A 22,488-nucleotide genomic window follows, 5' to 3' on the forward strand; every position below is an offset into this window, starting at 1 on the left:
CTGATCCTCTCCCTCACCAAGGACGCCCTCACCGCCAAAACCAACCTCCACGAGGGAATGAAAGCCGTCACTGAGTGGATGAAGAACAGCCGTCTGAAGCTAAATTCGGACAAGACAGAGGTCCTCATCCTCGGCTCCACCCCCTCAGCCTGGGACGACTCCTGGTGGCCGTCTGTACCTGGAGCAGCACCGACAGCCACTGACCACGCACGCAACCTGGGTTTTATCCTCGACTCAACACTCTCCATGACCAAGCAAGTCAACGCCGTCTCGTCCTCCTGATTCAACGTCCTCCGCATGCTCTGCAAGATCTAGAGGTGGATTCCCACAGAAACAAGAAGAACAGTCACCCAAGCCCTCATCAGCAGCAGGCTGGACTACGGAAACGCCCTCTATGCAGGAGCCTCGGCCAAACTCCTGAAATGACTACAACGCATACAGAATGCCTCTGCACGCCTGATCCTTGACATCCCACGCCACAACCACATCACACCACACCTGAGAGACCTGAACTGGCTCCCCTTCAAGCTCCTCGCCCACGCACAGAAGGCACTCCACAACACCGGACCGGCATATCTGAACAGACGGCTCACCTTCTACACCCCGAACCGATAGCTCTGCTCCGCTGACCTCGCCCTCGCCGCCGTCTCCTGCATCTGAAGAGCGACCACTGGTGGCAGATCATTCTCCCACCTCGCTGCCAAGACCTGGAACACCCTCCCCATCCTCCTACGGCAGACCCAGGACCCACTATCCTTCAGGAGGCTCCTCAAGACCTGGCTATTCGAGCAGTAGCAGCACCCTCCCCCCCCCCCCCCCCCCCCAGCGCCTTGAGACCCTCACGGGAGAGTAGTGCTCTTTACAAATGTATTGATTGATTGAATGATTGATGTGCCTCTGATGAATGAAGAAAGACAAATTGGATAGGTCACAGTGTCAATCTTTTTTAAATATGATGTCAATGATGTCCCCCTTAATGTCAAAGTTTACATTTCCAAACATGATGTCAATGATGTCCCTCTTAATGTCAAAGTTTACATTTCGGTTGTTCACTATAGAGCATCAATTTTTAGCGCAAACCTTCCTTTCAGCTTTGCTTGTTAAATACACAATAGCAGAGGCAATTTTTAAAGCATATTTTAACATCGTCTCACCTAGGATCTCTGTTGTTTACTAACAACTCAAGGTTTTGAGCTGATGTTGAATCTATCATGGCTGTTTGCTCACTTCCCTGAAAACAAATCTTGATCGACTTTGGAGCATAAACCGCATTTTGCATAAACTCAACATATTTAAGCAAGGCTGCCACAGCAGCAAGGCAGTAATACCTGAAAATGCAAAATCATAAAGTACATTTCAAATTTCAGTAATTATTAAACACATTAAATTTAACAGCAGGTCCTTAAAATGCTTTAGAAGAAGTGTGTATGTAAACTAACAATATATTACAATCATAAAATTGTTTCTAACATACTGTTCTTGATTTTTACAATATTAGTAAAGGGGGTATTAGCATGGCAATAGATTAAAGGATTTACAGGTTATCGTCATACTTAACACATACAACATCAACATGGCTGTACTGAGATTCAGGAACAAGTACAAAACTGACTATGAGTAATCTGCTTTTTCAAATGCTTTAATGGGTCACAAACTTCATGTGGCACCTCGTTCAAAATAGCAAAAAATGATGTACGTGAACCTTTGTGTGACTGTTGATTATAAGAAGAAATAGCTGGAAGGTATGGAGGACACCAGCGTAACACAAAGGAAGGTTGTGTTGCGCAGTTGAGGATCTGTGCACTGCAAAGGAAATGACCACTGGGCAGAGGGCTCCATGGGGTGCAGTGCAGGTACATTACTTTAAAAAGCGCTGTACAAGGAAGCTCTGATGACCATGGTCCAGGGGCTAAGTGACTGAGAGAACTAGTGAATGCTAAGGCTTCGCATGGAGCAGAGAGCCCTGGTTTACCCAACTATATGAGCCCCAAGAATAAAACCAAGTGATTACTGTACAAAGGAGTGTTCATTTAATGATCCTCGATGAATAGAGCAACTTTTAACAGGCACCAGCACTGATTATGTTGAGGAGGCTTGGTAGACTGGGATTTCGTCATCTTGTAACTTCCAAAAATCCGTTCATAACTTTCAGTGGGATGCCTGCTTGGGGTATTCCCGTTGTCTTGAGGTTGAACAGAGTTCATTCTCCAACATCTGACTCAAAACAGTGCTCCTGATAGGTAGAATAATAGTTGGATGAAACATTAGGAAAGAGCCCCCAATGGAAAATTTAAAAGCATTGTAAAGGCTATGACACTCTGTAGCTAAAATACATCGCATTTAATATATACATTTTTGGGGGAGAGGTTCCAGAAAAAGACCGGCCTGAAAAGGGGTTTTGGAGTGTCATGGTCTGTGGCCCACAATTTTCTCTTTGTGCTCCACAAGTGCGGGAGCAAGATTCTTCAGACTGTTTAATGATGTGCGCATTTAGAATCAGAACAGGTTGGCAGGCGTGCACACAGTGTTGTGGCTGCTTTGAGAAAAGCTTTGCATCTTCTTATTATGCGAGATACATGAGTTCAGTTCAAGAAATTACCTCCTTGGGTTCTAAGGACATGCGCTCGGGTGCTGAGGAAGTTCCCATCATGTCCTAGTGGGGAAAGCACTGACGCTTCTCCCGCATGTCCTCCCACACCTCATGCCCCCACCAGGGATGGCAGCAGAACAGCTTCCGCTACCCCCCATGACCCCTCCACCGGCAATCTGATGATGTCAGCACACACACCGCGCACCAATGTAATCAAAATATGCCGGGGACACGCTAGGAGAGTTTTTCCTCTCCCCCAGTGTCTCTCTGCAGTGCATTTTTTCTGCAGGATTGTGTGTGGGACTGTGATCATGCAGCAGGAAAGCACCTGCTAGACACCAGGGATGTTTTTGTTGTTGCAACAAGCGGCCCTTGGACATGGGCCGCTTCTTGAAATTTGGCACAGGTTTTGACCGTTTTCTGCTACCCCGATAGAAGATCGCCCATTTGTTTAGGCAAATCTGCCCCCCTGGGGTGCAGAAAACCACTAGACACCAGATATTTATATAGTTACGTCAGAGAGTGGCCCCTTGGGCAAGGGTTGCTTCCCAAATATAATACCACAGGATCTGGCTGGGGTATTATTTTTATTTTTAGTCCAAGCTGCCCCAGGAAGTATGCTGGGGGCGACCCCTTGTGCAAGGGTTGCTTCAGCATGTTTTGGCCGTTTCCTGCCTCAGGGGGCACATCAGGCATTTTGTAGGCCGATCTACCTCCGAGGGGGTGGAAAACCACTAGACACTAAGGAGTGTAACATTGCTGTTGGTTATAGAGAGGCCCCTTGAACAAGGGTCGCTCCTCATTTTTGGCCACAGTTTGGCTGTTTTCTGCCCCCCTGGGGCATATCCGTAATATCCTTTGCCCATCTGTCCCTGCGGGGGTGGAAAACCAATAGACTTCAGGGATTTTATTGTATATGTTTACTGGGGAGTAAGGTCACTCCTCAGTAATGTACAAACACGTGCTTTGTTTTCTACTCTCTCTGCGGAAGATCAGACTTTTCTTAGACCAATATGCCTACGGAGGAGAGGGGTGGCAGAAAACCACTTGACACCAGGGAAAACGTTTCTGTGTATATGTGAACTGGAGTTTGGCTGGCAGTGTGTGTGTACTGGAGTTTGGATGGCATGTGTGAGGCTGGAATTTGGATGGTGGTCAGCCGCAGTCGGTAGTAGGAGTAACTGCAGGGCGGTGACGTGGGGAGGGGGAGGGGCAGGGTGGGGGGTAGTAAACTATGGATTACGGAGGTTTACAGGTAAGTTAACATATAAATTAATAAAACGAATTTCGTTGCGTGCACTGCTTCGCATTTGGGGATGCAGTGCACGCAACGAAATTCGTTTTATTAATTTATATGTTAACTTACCTGTAAACCTCCGTAATCCATAGTTTACTACCCCCCACCCTGCCCCTCCCCCGCCCCACGTCACCGCCCTGCAGTTACTCCTACTACCGACCGCGGCTGATGGTGGTGTGTGTGAACGGGTGTTTGGCTCAGGTAAGGGTCACCCCCCCTCCGGGGGTACCACTTTCTTGCCTTTGCTTTGTGCTCCCCTTGGGGACCGAGTGGGCATTTGTGAAGCCGATTTCACCGCAGGGGGAGGGTTTTATAATGTTAACTGTTTCATTTCTCCTCATCATTTCCATTCAATGATCTTAATACTTTATTTTTCCTTTTTATTGTAGTGCAAAGCTTTTGATTTCCTTAGTGGGAACTACTGCTTGCGGTTTCAGCACTGGTAGATCTGCAGATTGTGTAGTCGCATGTGTATGGTAAGGAAACATTTTTGTAATATTTACTTCAAATGAGTATCATTGCCCTGCTTGAATGCTTTTTTAATGGACGTAACAATAGTAGCATATTTAGCTCATGATTTTTTTTTTCTTAAATTCACGTTTGGATTTGAGAAAAATCTGTATAGTGTTGTTTCTGTGTAATTCTTTTGTTTGTTTTTCCTTTCTAGTTGGATATCATTGGTGCTTGCTGGGTCTGTGCCAAATAGGTGAGATGATCCTGTCTAGCTTTCTGTGGCAAGTGAGGGGTATCTTTTTAGAGTATCAAGTTAATTGGGTGGATTGTATTGATAGTTTTTTCCAGATCATCATATGTCAATAGTTATATTTACTGTTTGATACAGGTGAGTCTGTTGAGTTCTAATTTGACACAGTGTTTTTTAGTGTTGTCTTAGTGTTGTCTTGTTTGATGGTCGCGGACTGCCCATATGGACTTGCCTTAGGCCCGTCCGCGCTGAAGGCATGTAGATATAGGAGGGAAGAAGACTCCTCCTTACTTTAAAGCCCAAGAGAACTAGAGCATGTCCTTCAACAATGACGTTGCTCTGTAACTCAAACCTCCCCACCTTCCATCCCCGGTAAAGGTGTGCTGCTTAAATGTCCTGCAGAATAAGATATTACAATGTGGCAAAGAGGTGCTTTAGTGTAAAGAAGGAAACAATAAAAAGTCTTTGTGAAAGGTAAAACAAAGTGCTATAAAAATAAAGTTCAACTCAAATTCATCACAGGTTCATTACATTTTTTAATGAAAGCCAGAATCCAAGATGACGTTTGTACAGTTCCAGCAATCTGTAATAGGCAGCCTTTTCACTGTTGATCAGGCACGTGTTCCTAGAGTCAGAGTTGTGGAAGATGTAGCTACATTGAAAGATTGCCACTTTGCTGACTAAGTTTCACCAAAACCCAAAAAAGACTTCCCTTGGTGGAGATGTAGAGATGGTGGGCCTGGTTTAGATCTTGGCGGATGGGTTACTCATTCACAACTGTGATGAATATCCCATCCACCGAAATATAAATCCCATTATATCCAATGAAATCTATATTTCAGCGGATGGGATTTACATCACCGTTGTGATGAGTAAGACGTCCGCCAAGATCTAAATCAGGCCCTGTGTCTGAAATGGAGTACAAAAGGAGAGTTGTATGTACTGCCCAAGTGTCCTTCTAACCCTAGCCTATGAGTGCCCATAAGTTTTAAATTGTACCATACACAACCCAAGTATTGGGAGCAACCTTGACAGTAAAAGGTAACTGACTGTGGTCTGTATTGCTACATATTTTCTGTTTAGGTACCGGGGGCCGTATTACAGAACATGCCTCAGGAGCTCAAATGGCAAGTGCGCCCACTTTGCCCGCTCCCAGGGCACGCTGGTATAACAAACGGGGCAGCAGACGTCTGCGGCCCATTCTGTAATACAGAAAGCGCTGGCGCATATATAGTCCTAGCGCTTTCTCAAGAAGGAATTTCCTCATTTGCATGAGGGTGTGGCCCCCATGCAATTGAGGGAATACCTTTGCCTCTGCGCCCGCACTGTATTATAGACGAGGGTGCAGAGTCAAACAACCTGCTAGTGCGCCCCAGGATGGCAGCCCTCTGGAGGGGGGAAAAGCATCCTCTTGCAAGTGGGTGCAGTCACTCACTGCACCCGCTGCAAGGGGTTCTCAAATCCCTTTTTAAAGTGCAGGCAGATTGCCACCTGCACAGAGAAACACAGAGCAGCTTTTAATTCTCTTGAATGCACTGCGCAGCACGAGTTTGCGGCTGCCCTGAGGCCAGCGCATTCTACATGATAGCCTGCACTTTTCCTGTTTGTAGCCAGCGCACAAGCTTAAAGGTGGGCTGTGGCGCATCCTATCTATAATAGCGCACCTGATCGGCAGTAGTTTGATGTGCTTAGTTACAACTGTTATGTTTGCAGTTATAGTAGGTATATCATATTCTACCAATAGGTTGGTTATATCTATATAAAAAAAAATTTGTTCTTTCTAGTTAGATGTTTTTACTTTTTTCCTGTCTGTGTTTTGTGTGTGCAATCTGTTCATTGTGGGAGTGTTTTACAAATTAAAGTGGTGTGGTGCTTCATGGTGATGCCTGAGTAGCTTTTGGTTGGTGGTGTGTGGACTGGCATTTGGCTGCCAGTGTGTGTGTGTGTAGTGACCAGCAACAAGTCACTACACACACACATCATCATGAAACATCAGACCATACATTCCGCCGGCTGTGAGGCGTTATGGTTGCTGTGTATGAACGCGCGTCTGGCTAGCGCTGTCTGTGGCTGGTGTCTTGCTGGCGCTATGTGTGTAGAGTGATTTGTTGCAGGTCACTACACATATACTGGCAGCCAAACACCTGTCTACACACTCCACCAGCTGCAGATAATGAGATTACTGTGCTAGTCCTGAGGGGGTATGAAAGTGATGGGCTCTTGAATGGCTCTGTTTGTAGATGTAAGTGTTGTAATGTGCTGGCCCGTGGCTGGCAGTTTGAATGGTTTTGTATGTGTGATGCATGAAAGGTGTGGGAACTGCCTGTAAAGCGGTTGGTGTCTTGTCGTGGTTTACAGCTCATGAGCTCTAAGTCACTGGTTCAGTATTAGAAAGTATAATTTTCTTATTAACAGTTATTTCTACGTTTTAATTTTTGCGAAATCTTGAGTTATTTAAATTAACATTTTGAATTTTTCACTCGCCCTCGTGCCAAACCCAACCAGTATGTGTGTGTACAATCTACCAACCCCAGATACTTTCATAAACTAGACACCAGGTGCACTCCCCGGTGGTGCGTCTTGTGTGGAACCCACAACTATTTCTGTGACTCAAAGTACTGGAATTGCGGGGAGTTACAAACGTCCTGCCACCAAGAGTTCCCACGTCTCCCGATAAAAATGGTACTTTACCTGTGTGAGTGGGCCTAGCACCCGCAAAAGGGCAGGGTCCAAAATGCAATGAGGCAACATCAAAAAAGGAGAAGCTGTAGTTTTTGGGCCTGGGCTCAGCTGCCACCCAGGGAAACCTACCAAATCCAGGCATTTCAGAAAACTCGACACCGAGGGGAGTTGAGGGTGGTGTGCCTCTTGAAGATCCCATAAAGTTTCTTTAGCCTGAATGCCCGGCAGATCTCAGAATTTGCCTAAAATTGCATTTTTTATGAGCATTTCTGTGATGCATTCTTCCAGAATCAGAAGGAATCTACAAAATTCCTGCCAGCCAGCGATCCTCCACTTGTCCCAATAAAAATACTGCACAACCTGTGAGGCTTGGCCTAGTGGCCGGGACAGAAACTGATCAAACTAAGGGCAATTGGAGTCCTCCTGTCTTGAGCACAAGGCCCAGCTACATAAGTGAGGTACTATTTTTTCTGGGAGACGTGGGGGAAGGGTAGATGGTAGGAAATAAGTTGCTCCCCGCAGATTCCAGGACATACCATCACAGAAATTTCAGGAAAAAGTGTTATTTAGTCAACGTTTAAGGTTTGCAAGGAATTCTCGGTAAGAAAACCTGGTGAGAGCCTCACACGTCTCCCCACCCTGGATTCCTCTGGGTGTCTAACTTTGAAAAATGTGCGGGCTTGCTGGGTTTTCTAAAGTGCCGGTTAAGCTTGTGCAAAAAGTCCACAGCTCACCATATTGCAACAAAAGGTCACTTTTCAGTGAACAAATATGATACCCATGTTGCATTTTGGCACTTTTCCTGTCACTGTCACTAGCCCTAACCACACAAATGTGATACCTTTCTTATCGGGAGGCATAGAGGAATTGCTAGATGGAAGGAAGTTTGTGGCTACCAACAGAATCCAGTACTTTGCATCACAGAAATGTGAGGAAAATATGAGTTTTTAAGGGCTTCTAGGTAAGAAAACCTGGTGAGAGCTATGTGGGACATTCCAGAATGTATTCCCCTGGGTGTCTAGTTCTCAAAAATGTGCAGGCTTTCTAGGTGTCCCTGTGTGCCGGTTAAGCTAGGGCCCAAAATCCATAACAAGCCACATTGCAACAAAAAAAATAGGTCAGTTTTCAGTGGAAAGGTGAAGTGTCCATGTTGCGTTTTGGCATCTTTCCTGTTTGCTGCTACATACTATTCGCACAAATGTGGTACCATTTTCATTGGGAAACTTGGAGTAATGGTAGCTGATAGGTAATTTGTTACTCCCTACAGATTCCTGAACTGCGCATCACAGAAATGTGTGGACATTTTGTTTTTTTAGTCAAAGTTTAAGGTTTGTAAGGGTTTCTGTGAAACAAAACTTGGCGAGAGCCACACAAGTCACCCCACCATGGTTTCTCCGGAGGGTGGCTAGTTTTTAAAAATATGTAGGTTCGCTAGGTTTCCATAGGTGTCAGCTGAGCTAGGGCACAAAATCTACTGCTAGCCACTCTGCAAAAATTTGATGTATCCATGTTGCATTTTGGCGCCTTTCCTGTTCATGTATCCATGTTGCATTTTGGTGCCTTTCCTATGCAGCTACTAGCCCTACCCACACAAGAGTGGTACCTTTTTTATCAGGAGACTTTGGGGAATGGTTGGTGGTAGGAAATCTGTTGCTCCCCACAGTTAACATAAAATTCCATCACAGAAATGTGAGGAAAATGGTTTGTTTTGTCACCGTTTGAAGCTTGCAAAAGATTCTGGGTAAGAAAACGTGGTGAGACCCACGCAAGACACCCCCCACCTGAATTCCCATGGATGTCTAGTTTTTAAAAATGTGCAGGTGTGTTGAATTTCCCATATGTTTCAGCTGAACTAGGGACAAAAATCCATATATAGCCACATTGTAAAAAAAGGATCAGTTTTCAGTTGAAAAATGTTATGTATCCATTTTACAGTCATGGCGACTAGTGTGGTACCAATCTTATCAGAAGCCTTAGGTAATGCTAAGTGGAAGGAAGTTTCTGCCTTCCCACAGAATCCATAACTTTCTATTACAGAAATGTGAGGAAAATGTGTGTTTAAGTCAATGTTTGAGGCTTGCAAGGATTTCGGTGTAAAAAACCTGGTGAGAGCCAAGCAAATCACCTCAAGTAGGATTCCGACAGGTGTCTAATTTTCAAAAATGTGCAGGATCGCTAAGTTTCCGTAGTTGCTGGTTGAGCTCCAACCCAAAACCCACAGCTAGCCACATTATGAAAAAAGGACAGTGTTCAGTGGGAAAATGTGATGTGTCTATGTTGTGTTTTGGGGCCTTTCCTGTCCTGTCCACTAGCCCTACCCACACAATTGTAGTACCATTTTTATTGGGAGACTTAAGGAAATGGTAGGACATGTGTTCCTGCGTGCGGATTCCAGAACTTCCCATCACAGAAATGTGAGGAAAATTTGTTTTTTAACCAAAGTTTGCAAGGGCTTCTAGGTGAGAAATGCCAAGCAAGTCACCCCACCCTGGATTCCCCCGGTTGTCTAGTTTTCAAAAAAGTGCAGCTTTGCTTGGTTTCCCTAGGTGGTTCCTGAGCTAAGGCTCAAAATCCATAGCTTCCAGCATTGCAATAAAAAAAGGGGAGGGGGTTTCAATGGAAAAAAGGGATGTGATGTTTCCATGTTGAATTTTGGCACATTTCCTGTCGCAGGCACTAGCCCTACGCACACAAGAGAGGTACCATTTTTAACAGGAGACTTGAAAAATAGGTAGCTTATAGGAAATGTGTTGCTCCCTGCAAATTCCAAAACATTCCATCACAGAAATGTGAGGATGATGTGTTTTTAGTCAAAGTTTGAGATTTGCAAGGGTGCCTGGGTAAGAAAACCTGGTGAGAGCCACGCATGCCATCTCACACTGGATTGGGTATTTAGTTTTAAAAAATGTGTAAGTGTGTTAGGTTTCCCTAGGTGTCGGCTAATCTAGGGTTCAAAATCTACAGTTACCCACATTGCAACAAAGGGTTAGTTTTCAGTGGAAAAATGTGATGGGTCCATGGTGTGTTTCCTGCTATTTCTTATTGTGGGCACTAGGCTTACCCACTTGAGTGTTGTACCACGTTTATTGGGAGACTTAGTAGTACACAGAATAGTAGAACAAATGTTATTGCCAATTGTATTTCTCTACATTTGTGCCGTCCAAATGTAAGCCAGTGTGTAAGAAAGAAGACAATTTGACAAATGCCCTCTAAATCACATGCTGGTCTGGGTACCCACAAATTCAGAGATGCCATTTGTACATCTCTGAATTTGTGGATACCCAGACCAGCATGTGATTTAGAGGGCATTTGTTGGGCACTGCTGTTAAACTCCATTACTTGTTCCCATTTCAGAAATACATAGGTTTCCTTGATACCTAGTTTTAACTCTTCTTATTTTACCATATGAATTGTTCTACATGGTACAAAATGATAAAGCATTGTAAGGTGCAGCTCAGTTATTGGCTCTGGGTACCTCGGATCCTTGGAAAACCCACAAATCCTATATATCACTGAAAACAGAAGAGTCTAGCAGATGTAAAAGTATATTGTTTTTGTAAATCAGCCATTGTGACAAGAAGGTACAAATGAAAACATTATCGCAAATGAACATTTTTTCCTACTGAATTTTAATATTTCTTCATTTCAACAGTTAGTTTCTTTGGGAATCCTTTATGGATCTACATAAATGACCCCAAGCTGTAAAATAGTATCTACTGTTCAGAAATCTATTGCTTTCTGGGATCACCAATGGGTTCCACAGCGGTTTCCACCACAAACAGGAAGTAAGGTGAAAGCACAAAAATTTGGAAAAATTAATTACCTCTTTGAAAAATGACAAAACTTGGGAAAAAATGAGGTTTATTGAATCAGCTCTGCGTGCTCATGAAAGCCGGGAAAATTGAGACTTTAGCCCAACACCCCGTTTGTTGATGCCATTTTTAGGGGGGGGAACACTTTTTTGTAGAGAACCTTTTTCTATTTTTCCTCAAAAAACTCCAATGTTTGCTAGATTTTGTTGATTTTCTCTGTTCCCTCCAGGGGAACCTACAAATTCTGTTTACTTTTAGAATGCCCAGGACTTTGGAAAAAAAGGATGTAAATTTGGCATGGATACTTTATGTAGAAAAAAGTTATGGATGCCTAAGAACAAACTACCCCAAATAGCCCAAAAAGTTCTAAGCATTCTATGAGGAAAAGGCTTAGCTACCAAGGGGTCAAATGTTGCATGAGGCTTACAAGAGTTGCAAGCAGTGACAGTCATTTTGAAGTCAGAGTATAAACTCAAGTGTGTCTTTGTGAGGCAAACAATGACAGAGTTGCTGCAGCAGGTACCTTGTTGACAGAGTTTTGGGAAACTTTGCAGATAGTTGATATCCTTTAAGTCAACACAAGATTGAAATGAATTAAATACAGAGAAGTAGTATATGGATTTAGACTTCATTTCCAAATATTATTTCAGGAATCATCCTTAGAGGATTATGAACTCATATATTATGCATCTTGTTATGCTCACATAAGGACAAAAAGAGATGCTTTGATAACTTTTCTTTTGACACTTAGATAGCATTAAGTTTATGAACGTGTCACTTTACACATAATTTGAATCACACAAGCGTGTTCATATAACATAGAAGTTCTAGGAAGATAACTTTAGAGAGTTGGAAACAGAGATGTATTTAAGATTTCAATGCTCCTCCAGGTGAAGGGAGTGCCCTGCTGTACGAGGGATGATATCCAGTACATCTGTTTCTCTCTTATCCTATTTCAATTCCCCAAGGCCTAATTCTAAATAAAATATATGTCAGTGTTGGATGGGATCTTTACTAATGATTTAGACATTACTCTCTCCAACTTACTGGACCTGCCCTGGACTGACCACAAGGCTATCTATTTCAAACTTAAAATTTACGAGATGCAGTCCACAGCACAAGCAAGACTAACCAAAGTCCCTATTAGACGTTGGGACAAAGTTAAGGAGGGAGCTTTTGAGTCAGCCCTGGGTTCAGGCCCTATTGTGTTAAACCGTGATAATAACACTGCAGTACAACATTTTAACGACTGGCTTCTGGCAGCAGCAGATAAGGCTGCACCAGTAAAGATAGTCAAAATAAAGAGAGGGAAGACATCATCTTCTTGGTATACCCCCGAACTTAAAAGCTTAAAGATCACCTGCAGAAAGGCGAACGCCTCTGGAGGACAGACTATGATAATCTAAAGAAAACCTTATATAATCACTCCATTCAAGCATATAAGGAGGCAATAGTGGCTGCCAAAAAACACTTTTTCACAGTTAAAATCAAGGATGCAGGTAATTCCACCAGAGAACTGTTTAAAACAGTTAACTTGTTGGTTAAACCCCAACAAGTCTGTATTTTTAAGCCAGATCAAAGTTTCTGCAATGCCCTTGCGGAACACTTCCATGAGAAGGTCAAAGGAATCTATAACAATTTTTCAAATATCATAAAACCTCTGGATACCTTGGTGCCCCCCACACATCTTTCTAGTAGGCTGACTAGCTTTCAGCCGATGAGTAAAGAGGTGGTTAATAACATCCTGCTTTCTCTGAAATCAGGAGCCCTGACCAATCCTTGTCCACCTTCCTTTATGCATCGAGCAGCAGGTCCGACCTGTGAATATCTTACACCTATGCTAAAACAAATCATAAAATCTGGACAGTATCCCGCTATCTGGAAACGGGCAGCTGTTACCCCCTCTTAAAAAAACCAAGTCTGGGATAGAAGGAACAGCCCTGTCTCTTCTGATCTCCTTTCTTGGAAATAGGGAGCAGAGGCTGTTTTGGGATGGTATGAAATCTGATAGCTTTCTCCTTCCTTGCGGAGTCCCTCAGGGGTCAGCCCTATCACCTACCCTGTTTAATTTGTACGTGACACCTTTAGCTGACCTCGTCAGGAAACATGGCTTCGTTTTGGTCTCGTATGCTGACGATTCCCAACTTGTTCTATCTACCAACAATCAGCTCGGAACCATAGCGGGCAGATTCCATTCCTGCCTTACAGAGATCATGTCCTGGATGGGTCAGAATTATTTAAAGATAAGTACAGATAAAACAGAAGTGATGGAGTTTGGGCCAGGCTTGCCCCTGTGGAACAAATCGTGGTGGCCATCAGAGGCGGGAGAATGTCCGACCCCAGTAGAGAAGGTCAGAAACTTGGGCGTCCTCTTTGACAATAAACTCAATCTGGGGGCCCAAGTTAACAGTCTTGTGTCCTCGTGTTTTTTCCTCTTGAAGACATTGAGGAAAATGTTTCCTTTCATTCCATTAGAACTACAAAAAACAGTGATATTGGCTCTCTTTCTTTCTAAGCTGGATTATTCCAACGCCTTGTTTCTGGGGATCGATAAATATCAACTGTTGAAACTACAGTCACTACAGAACGCAGCAGCTAGGCTTCTGCTGGGTTTACGTAGAGGACAGCCCTCCTCAGCGGGGATACGATCTCTCCATTGGCTGCCCATAAAACAGCGTATAGAATTTAAGGCGCTTACATATGTGCATAAGGCAATTTACGGCCGTGCTACAGAGGACCTGAAAAGTTTCTTTGTATCCTATGTTCCTTCACGCCCCTTAAGATCAGCCACTCAAGGCCTTGTCAGAGTCCCAAAGATCAGAAGAGAAGGCTGGGGCGGTCGGACGATCACATACTGTGCGGCCAGGCTGTGGAACAACCTGCCTCAGACCATGAGATTGCAACCTGACCTTCAGGTATTCAGGAAAAGTTTAAAAACTCGGCTTTTTGCAACCATATGAGTGATCTTTTTCTGTGTCCCCTGCTATTACACCCTCAGCGCCAAGACGCCTCGGCATTCGTGCGCTTTAGAAACATATAAACATAAACATAAACAGTGTAAGGTTGGCAGTATGTTCAGAGAGGTGTGCAAGCATACATCACTCCTTAAGGATGCGGACATGGAGGTTGAGACAACAGTGCAAAGAAAGGCAGATAATAACAGCATCTTCCCAAAAGAAATCACAACAGTCCCATGATCTCAACGTTCTATAAGAATTACAGACTCCAGATATCACCATAAAGAAACCGCTATGAACACGTTAAGACCTAAATGGTTGGACAAAAGCATTTTAAGCAATCATAGCAAGTCACGGAGGCAGAAAAGGAGGTAACTCAGAGCACTTAAAGGAGTACCAAACAAAATGCCATTTTGTAGAGGCCAGGCATGAAGTAGGAGTTTCTGTCTTAACCTCAGGCACAGAGATACAACAAGCAAACACAGAGACACACTGTGGACAACAATCATAAAAATGCAAAATACAGGTGGTGACTTTGTCTAAACAGACAAACCATTACAAAAGATAAGGTCTCTTGGAATAACAATCCTGTATAGCTATCCCTGAGTAGCAAAATGTTATAAATGGACATTAAAAAAAGAATGTTCACAACCAGGTTGTGCAACAAGGAGTAGAATAAGATACTGTAGGTCTTAGACCTGTCAGCCTTAGGGTGGTCTTTCCCCAAACTGGATCATCAATTTTTTGCTGATCTCGTTTTTGTTGCCTTTTAACTATGTGCGCTTTAACATTGCTAACCAGTGCTAAAGTGTGCGTGTTCTCTCCTTTAAACATGGTGAACAGTGGCGGCTGGTGACATTTGAAAGTGGTGTGCGTAAAACTGTCATACTGCACCGCAGCTCGCGAGCATAGCTCGCGAGCCGGAAAAACCTACGGGAGGTTCGGAGGGAATATCCCCGCGAGAAAATTTTGAAAAAAGAGTGGACAAATGGCGCATTTTCAAACAAATTTGAGAAAGCAGGAAGGTTAATAATGCATTGTGAAAGTGCACTTATTACATCAATAAAGAGATGTAATATAACATAGGTAGCTGCTTATTCAGTACAACCACAGAGCTTCATAACAGACTTAGAATTGCAATTCCATTTTTTGTGAAATTAAATGACATTGCTTTTATATAGCGCTTAGTACCCCAGACAAGGTGTTGAAAGCGATTGCCAGTGTCCTGCTTGCTTCCCTGAAGAGGGGCATATTGAGTACCTACCCAAGTGAGCAAAGCATATCAAGGTAAGTGAACACATACACATGAATGTGCAGTAGTTCATCCCAGCACAGATAGCAAAACAGACAGCGAAACACATAAATCATTTGGTAAGCCCCATACTTTCGGACTGTAGATGCATATTACTAATAGATAGCATGCGGGTCGACCGCATGTAGGGTCGATGAGGATTCACACACTCAACCCAAGAGAAGGCATATTGCCCCCTATAAAGTGCATGGTGGGAACGGCTCTGCTTGCTTGCTATCAACTGGGCATCCTGGGCCCCTAAATATTCCACAGCAAGCCCAGACTGGCAGCACTGATGGGAGATTTTTCTTCTGTGTCAAGTGTAGTCAGAGAGGACCGGGTTCAGGCCAGTATCTCTAAAATGGGACACACACACAAGCATGAGTGCGCGCGCACACACGCGGACTGCAAAGGAGACTGAGACTTGTTTATCTGGTGTGGAACCTCTCCTCGCGTACCAAATCCTGGCACCCCAGAGCAGCGGGCTTGGATGAAACGGGAGACATTTTGGCATCTTAAATGTAGAGTTTTATGAACCACACTCCGATTTATACAAGCTAAGCGGCACAACAGTCCAGCACAACGAGGGATTACTTGTGATGAAAGTAGTTAACTCGGCTGTCATTTGCATAACTCCTCCATATGAGTAGAAGTAGCTACTCAAGAAAACTTACATCTTCAAGCGTCCCAGCAATTACCAGTCACACAGGGAGAGGAGAAAGTGTTGCAGCGCAAGAAAGGAGGGTTCTGTGTGCCCCCCCGACATGGCAAGAAGGACGGTGAACCTTTCCAGCGACTAGCTCGGGACAGTAGTAGGCACTGTGGAATTTTCACATGAAAATAAAAGCAACATATTCATGATAAATTAAATAACTGTCTGTGTCACTGTCAAGCGGAGGATGCCAGAGAGCCCTCAGAATGCCCACCATCATGTGCCGTGATAGACGCATGCCATTGGCTCGGAGGAGGCTTGCACTGGACTCCTGTGATAGCTTCAGGGCCAGAGTATGCTTTTGCTTTTTGGAGGGTCTCAAGGGGGTTGGTGTTTTATTTTGAGGTGAGGCCTTCTTGAAGCGGTTTATTCACTCAGAGGCAGGTTTTGTATCAGGGGCTAAGTGCTCATTTCATTTCGAAGCTTCATGGTCACTCATGGATGTTTAAGTCAGTCAGGTGCTTAGCCAGGCCCAGTCATGACTCATTTATTGCAAATGTTACCGTCCGTTGCTTCATCTCAGTAACCTGTCCCACCCACGCGCACATTTGTACTTGTTCTAGGACCATGCCAACATCCTGAGTGGTGAACCTGGACGCACCTCGGCGCATAACAAAACGTCGGAATATACTGACTCGAACAGCGAACAAATTAATTAAGGCCCGTTACTTCACCTCTTAACATTCATTTTCCTGGCGGCACAGTAATATAGGTTCAACTGATAACGAAAAACTGCATGATAATGAACATTTTGAAATAAAAGACAAAGAAAAGCACTTGATCTGCGTAGCTGCAGCATTAACCCTTAAAGTAACACAGACCACCATGGCTTGGGTCAACGCAGATCGGACTAAGAAGAACCACCATATGAGTCAAGAGCCTCGGGGTCATACAAATAGTGAAACACACACTATTCTAATGCACCACTTAACTTAACATGGAGGGACTGAATAATATTATATTGACAATATATATACTAAATCTTACACAAACCTTGCTGCTCACACTCTTCTACTCGTCACTAGTCACTGACAGTCACAGTCACATTCTATTCTCGAAAGATCTCGACTCGAGTCCAGTCAGTCGACTACATGTGCACTCGTGCAGAGGAGGAAGGGTGACTGGCCGGCCCGATTTGCCTAGCAACGGCAGAATGACCAATCACTGCATGGCTTAACAATAAGCCATTATAGTGATTGGGCATTGCTACGGTATACGCTGGGTGGGCCGGGCGGACCCTCCCACTCCGCAGTGCCAAGTCAATCATGCCTCTGCTACTCAGAGACTAGACTGGCAACCGCGCAGGTACTACATGCTGCAGCAGCAGACAATCCTGACGCTGCTCTCTTCAGAGGAAAGCTGCTCTCTGAACAGAGCAGCGTCAAGATTGGATTGAGCAGGCAAACTCGCCGCTCATTTTGTAACCACTGGGGTCTGTGGTTTTGAGCAAAGCCCCAGTCACCTTGTGCTTACTTTGTAAAGGCCACTGTGTGCATGTTGAGTTCCTGGCCGCGGAAAGGCAGCCGGCCAAACCCAACTTGCGCAGTGCGCACTGTGCTGCGCACAGTGCGCAGTCGCACTGTTATAATATTGCATTTCAATGTTTATGCTTGCAGCTTCAATGCTGATTTACTTGACAGTGCAGGCCAGGCTGGTTGTCACGTGATGGTGACTTGACGGCGCGGCACAATGGAGCGCGCTGCTTTAAATTATTAATACAATTTCAACAACACCCAAACGGAGAGACCGCCACTGATGGTGAAATTGGATTACACCCGATTGACACATTTGATTTACTTGTAAGTCGCTAGTAAAGTGGGACTACATGTACCCACTCTCTGTTCTAAGTGTCCGTGCACGTAATTGGCAGAAAATAAATACTGTTTCCTCACAGTAAATGGAAAAGACTTAAAACACAAATTAAGTGTGCACCAATGCTACCGGCCTAAGTAAACATACAACCGAGAACAAAAGATGGACCAGTGTTGTGAATAAACTGCTAGACAAAACATGGCAGGTGTACAGAGCTTGAAAGACGTGGCCATCAAGGAAATATATATTTTTCATTTACATGAACTGCAGACTTAGACTGAATTAAAAATATTCTTTTAGGAAATGAAAGATGTATTTATTTTACTAATACTCTGCATACCATTTAGGGGCACCATATGAATAGGGTGTTTTCCTGAGCTACACGTTGGTTGGTGTTTTCATTATAAATGGTTAATGTGATTTATCAGTGCATTATTCTATTGCCAATTTTAAAGTATTGCATACGTGTTTCTACACTGCTTATACAAGTGGATACATTCAGTCTTTGTGTGGATGGAGGTGCTCGCTGTAGAAAGAACATAAATTACATTGTTGCAGTGCATGCACTAACTGAGCATAAACACTTACCTTCAATTTTATTCTACCCTGGTCAGTGGTATTCACGTCAATTAACCTTCGGCTAAATTGCTGCGGAAGTGAGAACTTAACTCCTGTTTTACACCCACAGTGGCAAGGTAAATAAATACGGAAGGTTTTAGTTATGAGAAAATAATTTACTGGCCAAGAACCATGCTAGAATTATCTACATAGGACAACTCGATTAATGTGTTTAAGGATACTCATCATAAAACCATCAAGCCAGCATTGCCAATAAGTTCACCAAAAACAAGTTTCATTAAATCTGTTAGACCTGGCACCTTGGTGTGGGTCTCCCTTCCATTCTTTGCTGTTGCCTCATGTGTTTTTGCTGGTGTTAGATGCTTTGGGCACTGTGCCACTTCTGTCCAGTGCCACAGTGCAAGTGCTCCCTATGGTAAATTGATGTATGGATTAGTGGCTCCATGATTGGCTGGTTTGGTTTACCTGTCAGACCCTAGTACAGTGCACTGAGTGTGCCTAGGCTTTGTAAACCAAATGCTGCTGTTGTGCTTGCAGCACTGGTTGTGCCACCCACAGAAGCAGCCTGTAAAAGTGTGTCTCAGGTCTGCCACTGCAGAGCCTGTGTGCAGTCTGGTGCTGCCATGCTGGCTGGGCAAGTTCACCCACTTGCAGGTCCCTAAACCTTCCCTTTTCTGCATAGTAATCACCCCTTTGGTAGACCCAAGGCAGGGTGCATTGTAGGTAAAAGGTAGGACATGCCCTGATGTGTGTGGAATGTCCTAATAGTGAATTACAGCCGTTTTTCACTATTGCAAGCCTAACTGTTCCCCATAGGCCAGAATGGGCAGTTTGATTATTACACCTTATAACCCTAACTGACTCAGGGGACTAGGTAGAAATTCGAGTTTAGTATGCCTGAACTCAGAATGCTAAAGTACATCTTTTAGTGAAGTTGGTTTTAATATTCTGTGTTTGAAAATACCACTTTTAGAAAGTAGATATTTTCTTGTCTAACTATCCAAGCCTGCCTCTGCTAGGTTGTGTATTCCTTGTCTGGAGTTTGAGTGACAGGGGCTGGGGAATTCCAAGAGACAGGGTGAGTCAGCACAGGCTGAATAGAAAGATCAGCATGTAGATGGGTGGGAGGAGTTGCACCTGGGACTTGAATAGGGCTGTGCCTTCCCTCCACAATGCTGGCTCCACCTCTTGTGGTGTGTCTGGTGTCCCTGACCTACACTGTGAAAGAAAAGAAGGAGTCTTGTCAACAAAGTGCTCCAGGACTGACCAGAACTAGTTTGGACTAGGCAAAGGCCTCTCTGCCTTCAGAGAACAAAGAGAAACTGTGTATAAAAAGGGGGACCCAGACCCCAGAATTTTAGATCACGTTTGGGAAACAAGAAGAAACCTTTGCTGAGGAGAGGAACAAAAGAGAGACTGAGGAGAGACTATCCCTAAGGTGAAGTGCTGCTTGGGGGATTGGCCTGCAATGGTTGTCCGACTGCCAAAGAAAGGAGAGAGGAACTTTGTGTGTACTTTCATCAACTTGTGAAGGATCTCCAAGGGCTTGAGATAGAGCTTGCCTCCTGCTGAAGTCTCAGGGGCAACAGACTTCACCAACCAGCTCCGAGAGTCTTTTGGAAGTGCCTGCTGCTGTGCTGGGCTTTCTGAGGAACTGCGTGTCGCAAGGAGCTGGAAGCGCGACTCATGAAGAAGCGTGTCGCCGCCACAGCCGCTGTCGTTGCATCGCCGGAGAAGAGGATCGACGCCGCATCAGACGCTGCCAATCAACGGAGAAGCGTGTCGCCGCCGCTGCAGCTGTCGCATCATCGCCAAAGCGCCTCGCATCGCCGGAGAACAGAATCGACGTCGCACCAGATGCCGCAACATCACCGGGAAGCGTGTCGCAGGACCTGTCACGGCTCGAAAGAATCGCTGAGTCGCCGCACGGCTGTCGGGCGTGCACGCATCGTGTCGCATCAAGAAGAAGACGCCATCTTTGTCGCATTGCACTGGATCTTCATCGCATCACGGCGTTGTGGGTCGCATCGCCACGAAAGCGCAGTAAGAAACCGACGCATCACCTCCCCTCGCAGAGAAGAACCGACGCATCCCCTACGCATCAGTAGGGACCCAACGCATCACCGTTCTTGCGTGTAAGGAACCAACGCATCACCTTCCCTGCAGTACGTTGTATAGCGTTACGCATCCTAAGGTACATTGAACTCAAAGTGTCGCATTTACCATCTGAAGAGAATTAAGCTATTTCTACCATTTTTACAGTACAGTATTCTGGATTTTTGTAATTTGTGGTCTTGTGTTAAGTCTATATAAAAATACTTATTTTTATACTACAACTTGTGTGGTGTCCATCTGTAGCGTTGTCACTGAGTTACTGTATGTGTTCAGAAATGCTTTACACACTGCCTCTGAGATAAGCCTGTCTGCTCGTGCCAAGCTACCAAGGAGGTGAGCAGGGGTTATTTTAGGAGTGTACCCCCTTACCCTGACTCGAAGCAAGGGTCCCTATTTGGTCAAAGGTACCTACCTCTGCCAACTAGAGACCCCCAGTACTAACAAAATCTCAATGTCAAATTTTTTGAAAGATCCTTTGAGAATTGTATCTTCTTTGATTTGTCTTTTTGCTGAAATGTATTTTATAATAGAAGGAAACTGAAAGGAGCACTGAAAATGCATTATCATGGACGTCTATAGCAAATACAAAATGAAGGATAGTGCATGACTGTACAGGATACCGAGATGCAATAAATTAATTTCAACAAGAAACTCCTGCATGTAATGAGAATTCTACATTAGTCCATGAGATTGTCAAAATATACATATATATCTCTTTTTACCATATGAACATTGTTTTCATCTTGCTTACTAACCCTATCTCCTCCACATAAAGCTCTCTAGCATTCTTCTATTTAAAATGTCAATTATCTCCATGTGCTCCAAAAAGAAAAAAATAAGTGAACCAACTGCATTGCCTGAACGAAAGAAGCTAGCATTACCAACTGCCACCTGATAGATCATCCTTCCAAACCTCTTCTCTTCTCTCCAGTGGTCAGTCTCCCTCACACTCCTGTACTACCACCTTTTCTACATCATCCCCCTAACTTGTTCTTGTAGCTTGTTATTTTTTATTCTGTGGTCAGGTGCAAATATTTTTTTAATTAGTAGCCCCATTTCTTACGTTATTCATTTGGATGCCAGTCTACTCAAAGTTCAACTTTAAACCAGCAGGTTCCATTTGGCATGTCATACAAGTTCTAGTAAATTCACACTTTAGACTATAACTTCCATTGGTGGACACACATGATGCATACAGGATTCCTTTTCATTTCGGATTTCAATTCATTGAATCAGCATTATGGGGCACATGCATCAAAATTGTAAATTGCAAATACCTCATTGCGAATTCTTGAGATTCGCAATTATGTAATCGCAGTTTACAAGGGATGAAACTCAAAAGAGTTTCAGATTGCGATTCCTAGGGCGTGCAAATCACTCTACCTCATTAATATATATAAGGTAGATCGCAATTTGCGACCCCCTTGGAATGGCAAAAATAGAGGTCAGCAGACCACCATGTCTGTGATTGTTATTAAATAAAGCAATCTTTTTTTTGTAAGGCAGCCCTTTTTCCTTAAAGGAAAACAAGATACTTTACAAAAAGTTAAATGAAAAGTGGAACCACTGCCTGCTCTTAAAAATGCTTTTACAACCATTCACAAAGGGGGAGGGTCCCTTGGGGACCCCTTCCCATTTCCGAATGGGTTACCACCGACTTTAAGTAGGTGGTAATATACGAATGTTTTGAAACCGCATTCACAGTCACGAAAAAATAATGCATACTGTTAGGATTCGCAATTTGGAAGTGATGCTCTAAACACGCCCCTTCCAAATACCGAACTTCAAATCCATTTTGTAATTCGGTAACAGGTTACCAAATCGCAAATTGGGGTTTGCTGCATCTGAAAAGCATTTTCTGTGAATCAGCCCGTTTGCAAAGGCAAAAATGCTTGATGCATGTGCCCCTATATGTTTATGAGTTGACCAGTGGGTCGT

At 44.1% G+C, this 22,488-nt stretch overlaps 1 protein-coding gene across 1 annotated transcript in view; it reads right to left on the reverse strand.

The window, feature by feature from the left end:
* MSH4 (mutS homolog 4) overlaps positions 1-22,488 on the reverse strand; it is a 1,782,190-nt gene that overhangs the window by 1,371,090 nt on the left and 388,612 nt on the right. Inside the window, exon 7 of the mRNA XM_085599942.1 lies at positions 1,155-1,328. Within this exon, the coding sequence (XP_085456068.1) occupies positions 1,155-1,328 (174 nt within the window). The remainder of the gene's footprint in view (positions 1-1,154; positions 1,329-22,488) is intronic.

Source organism: Triturus cristatus, chromosome 4_2 (genome assembly GCF_964204655.1).
Source record: "Triturus cristatus chromosome 4_2, aTriCri1.1, whole genome shotgun sequence".
In the NCBI taxonomy this organism is placed as follows: domain Eukaryota; kingdom Metazoa; phylum Chordata; class Amphibia; order Caudata; family Salamandridae; genus Triturus; species Triturus cristatus.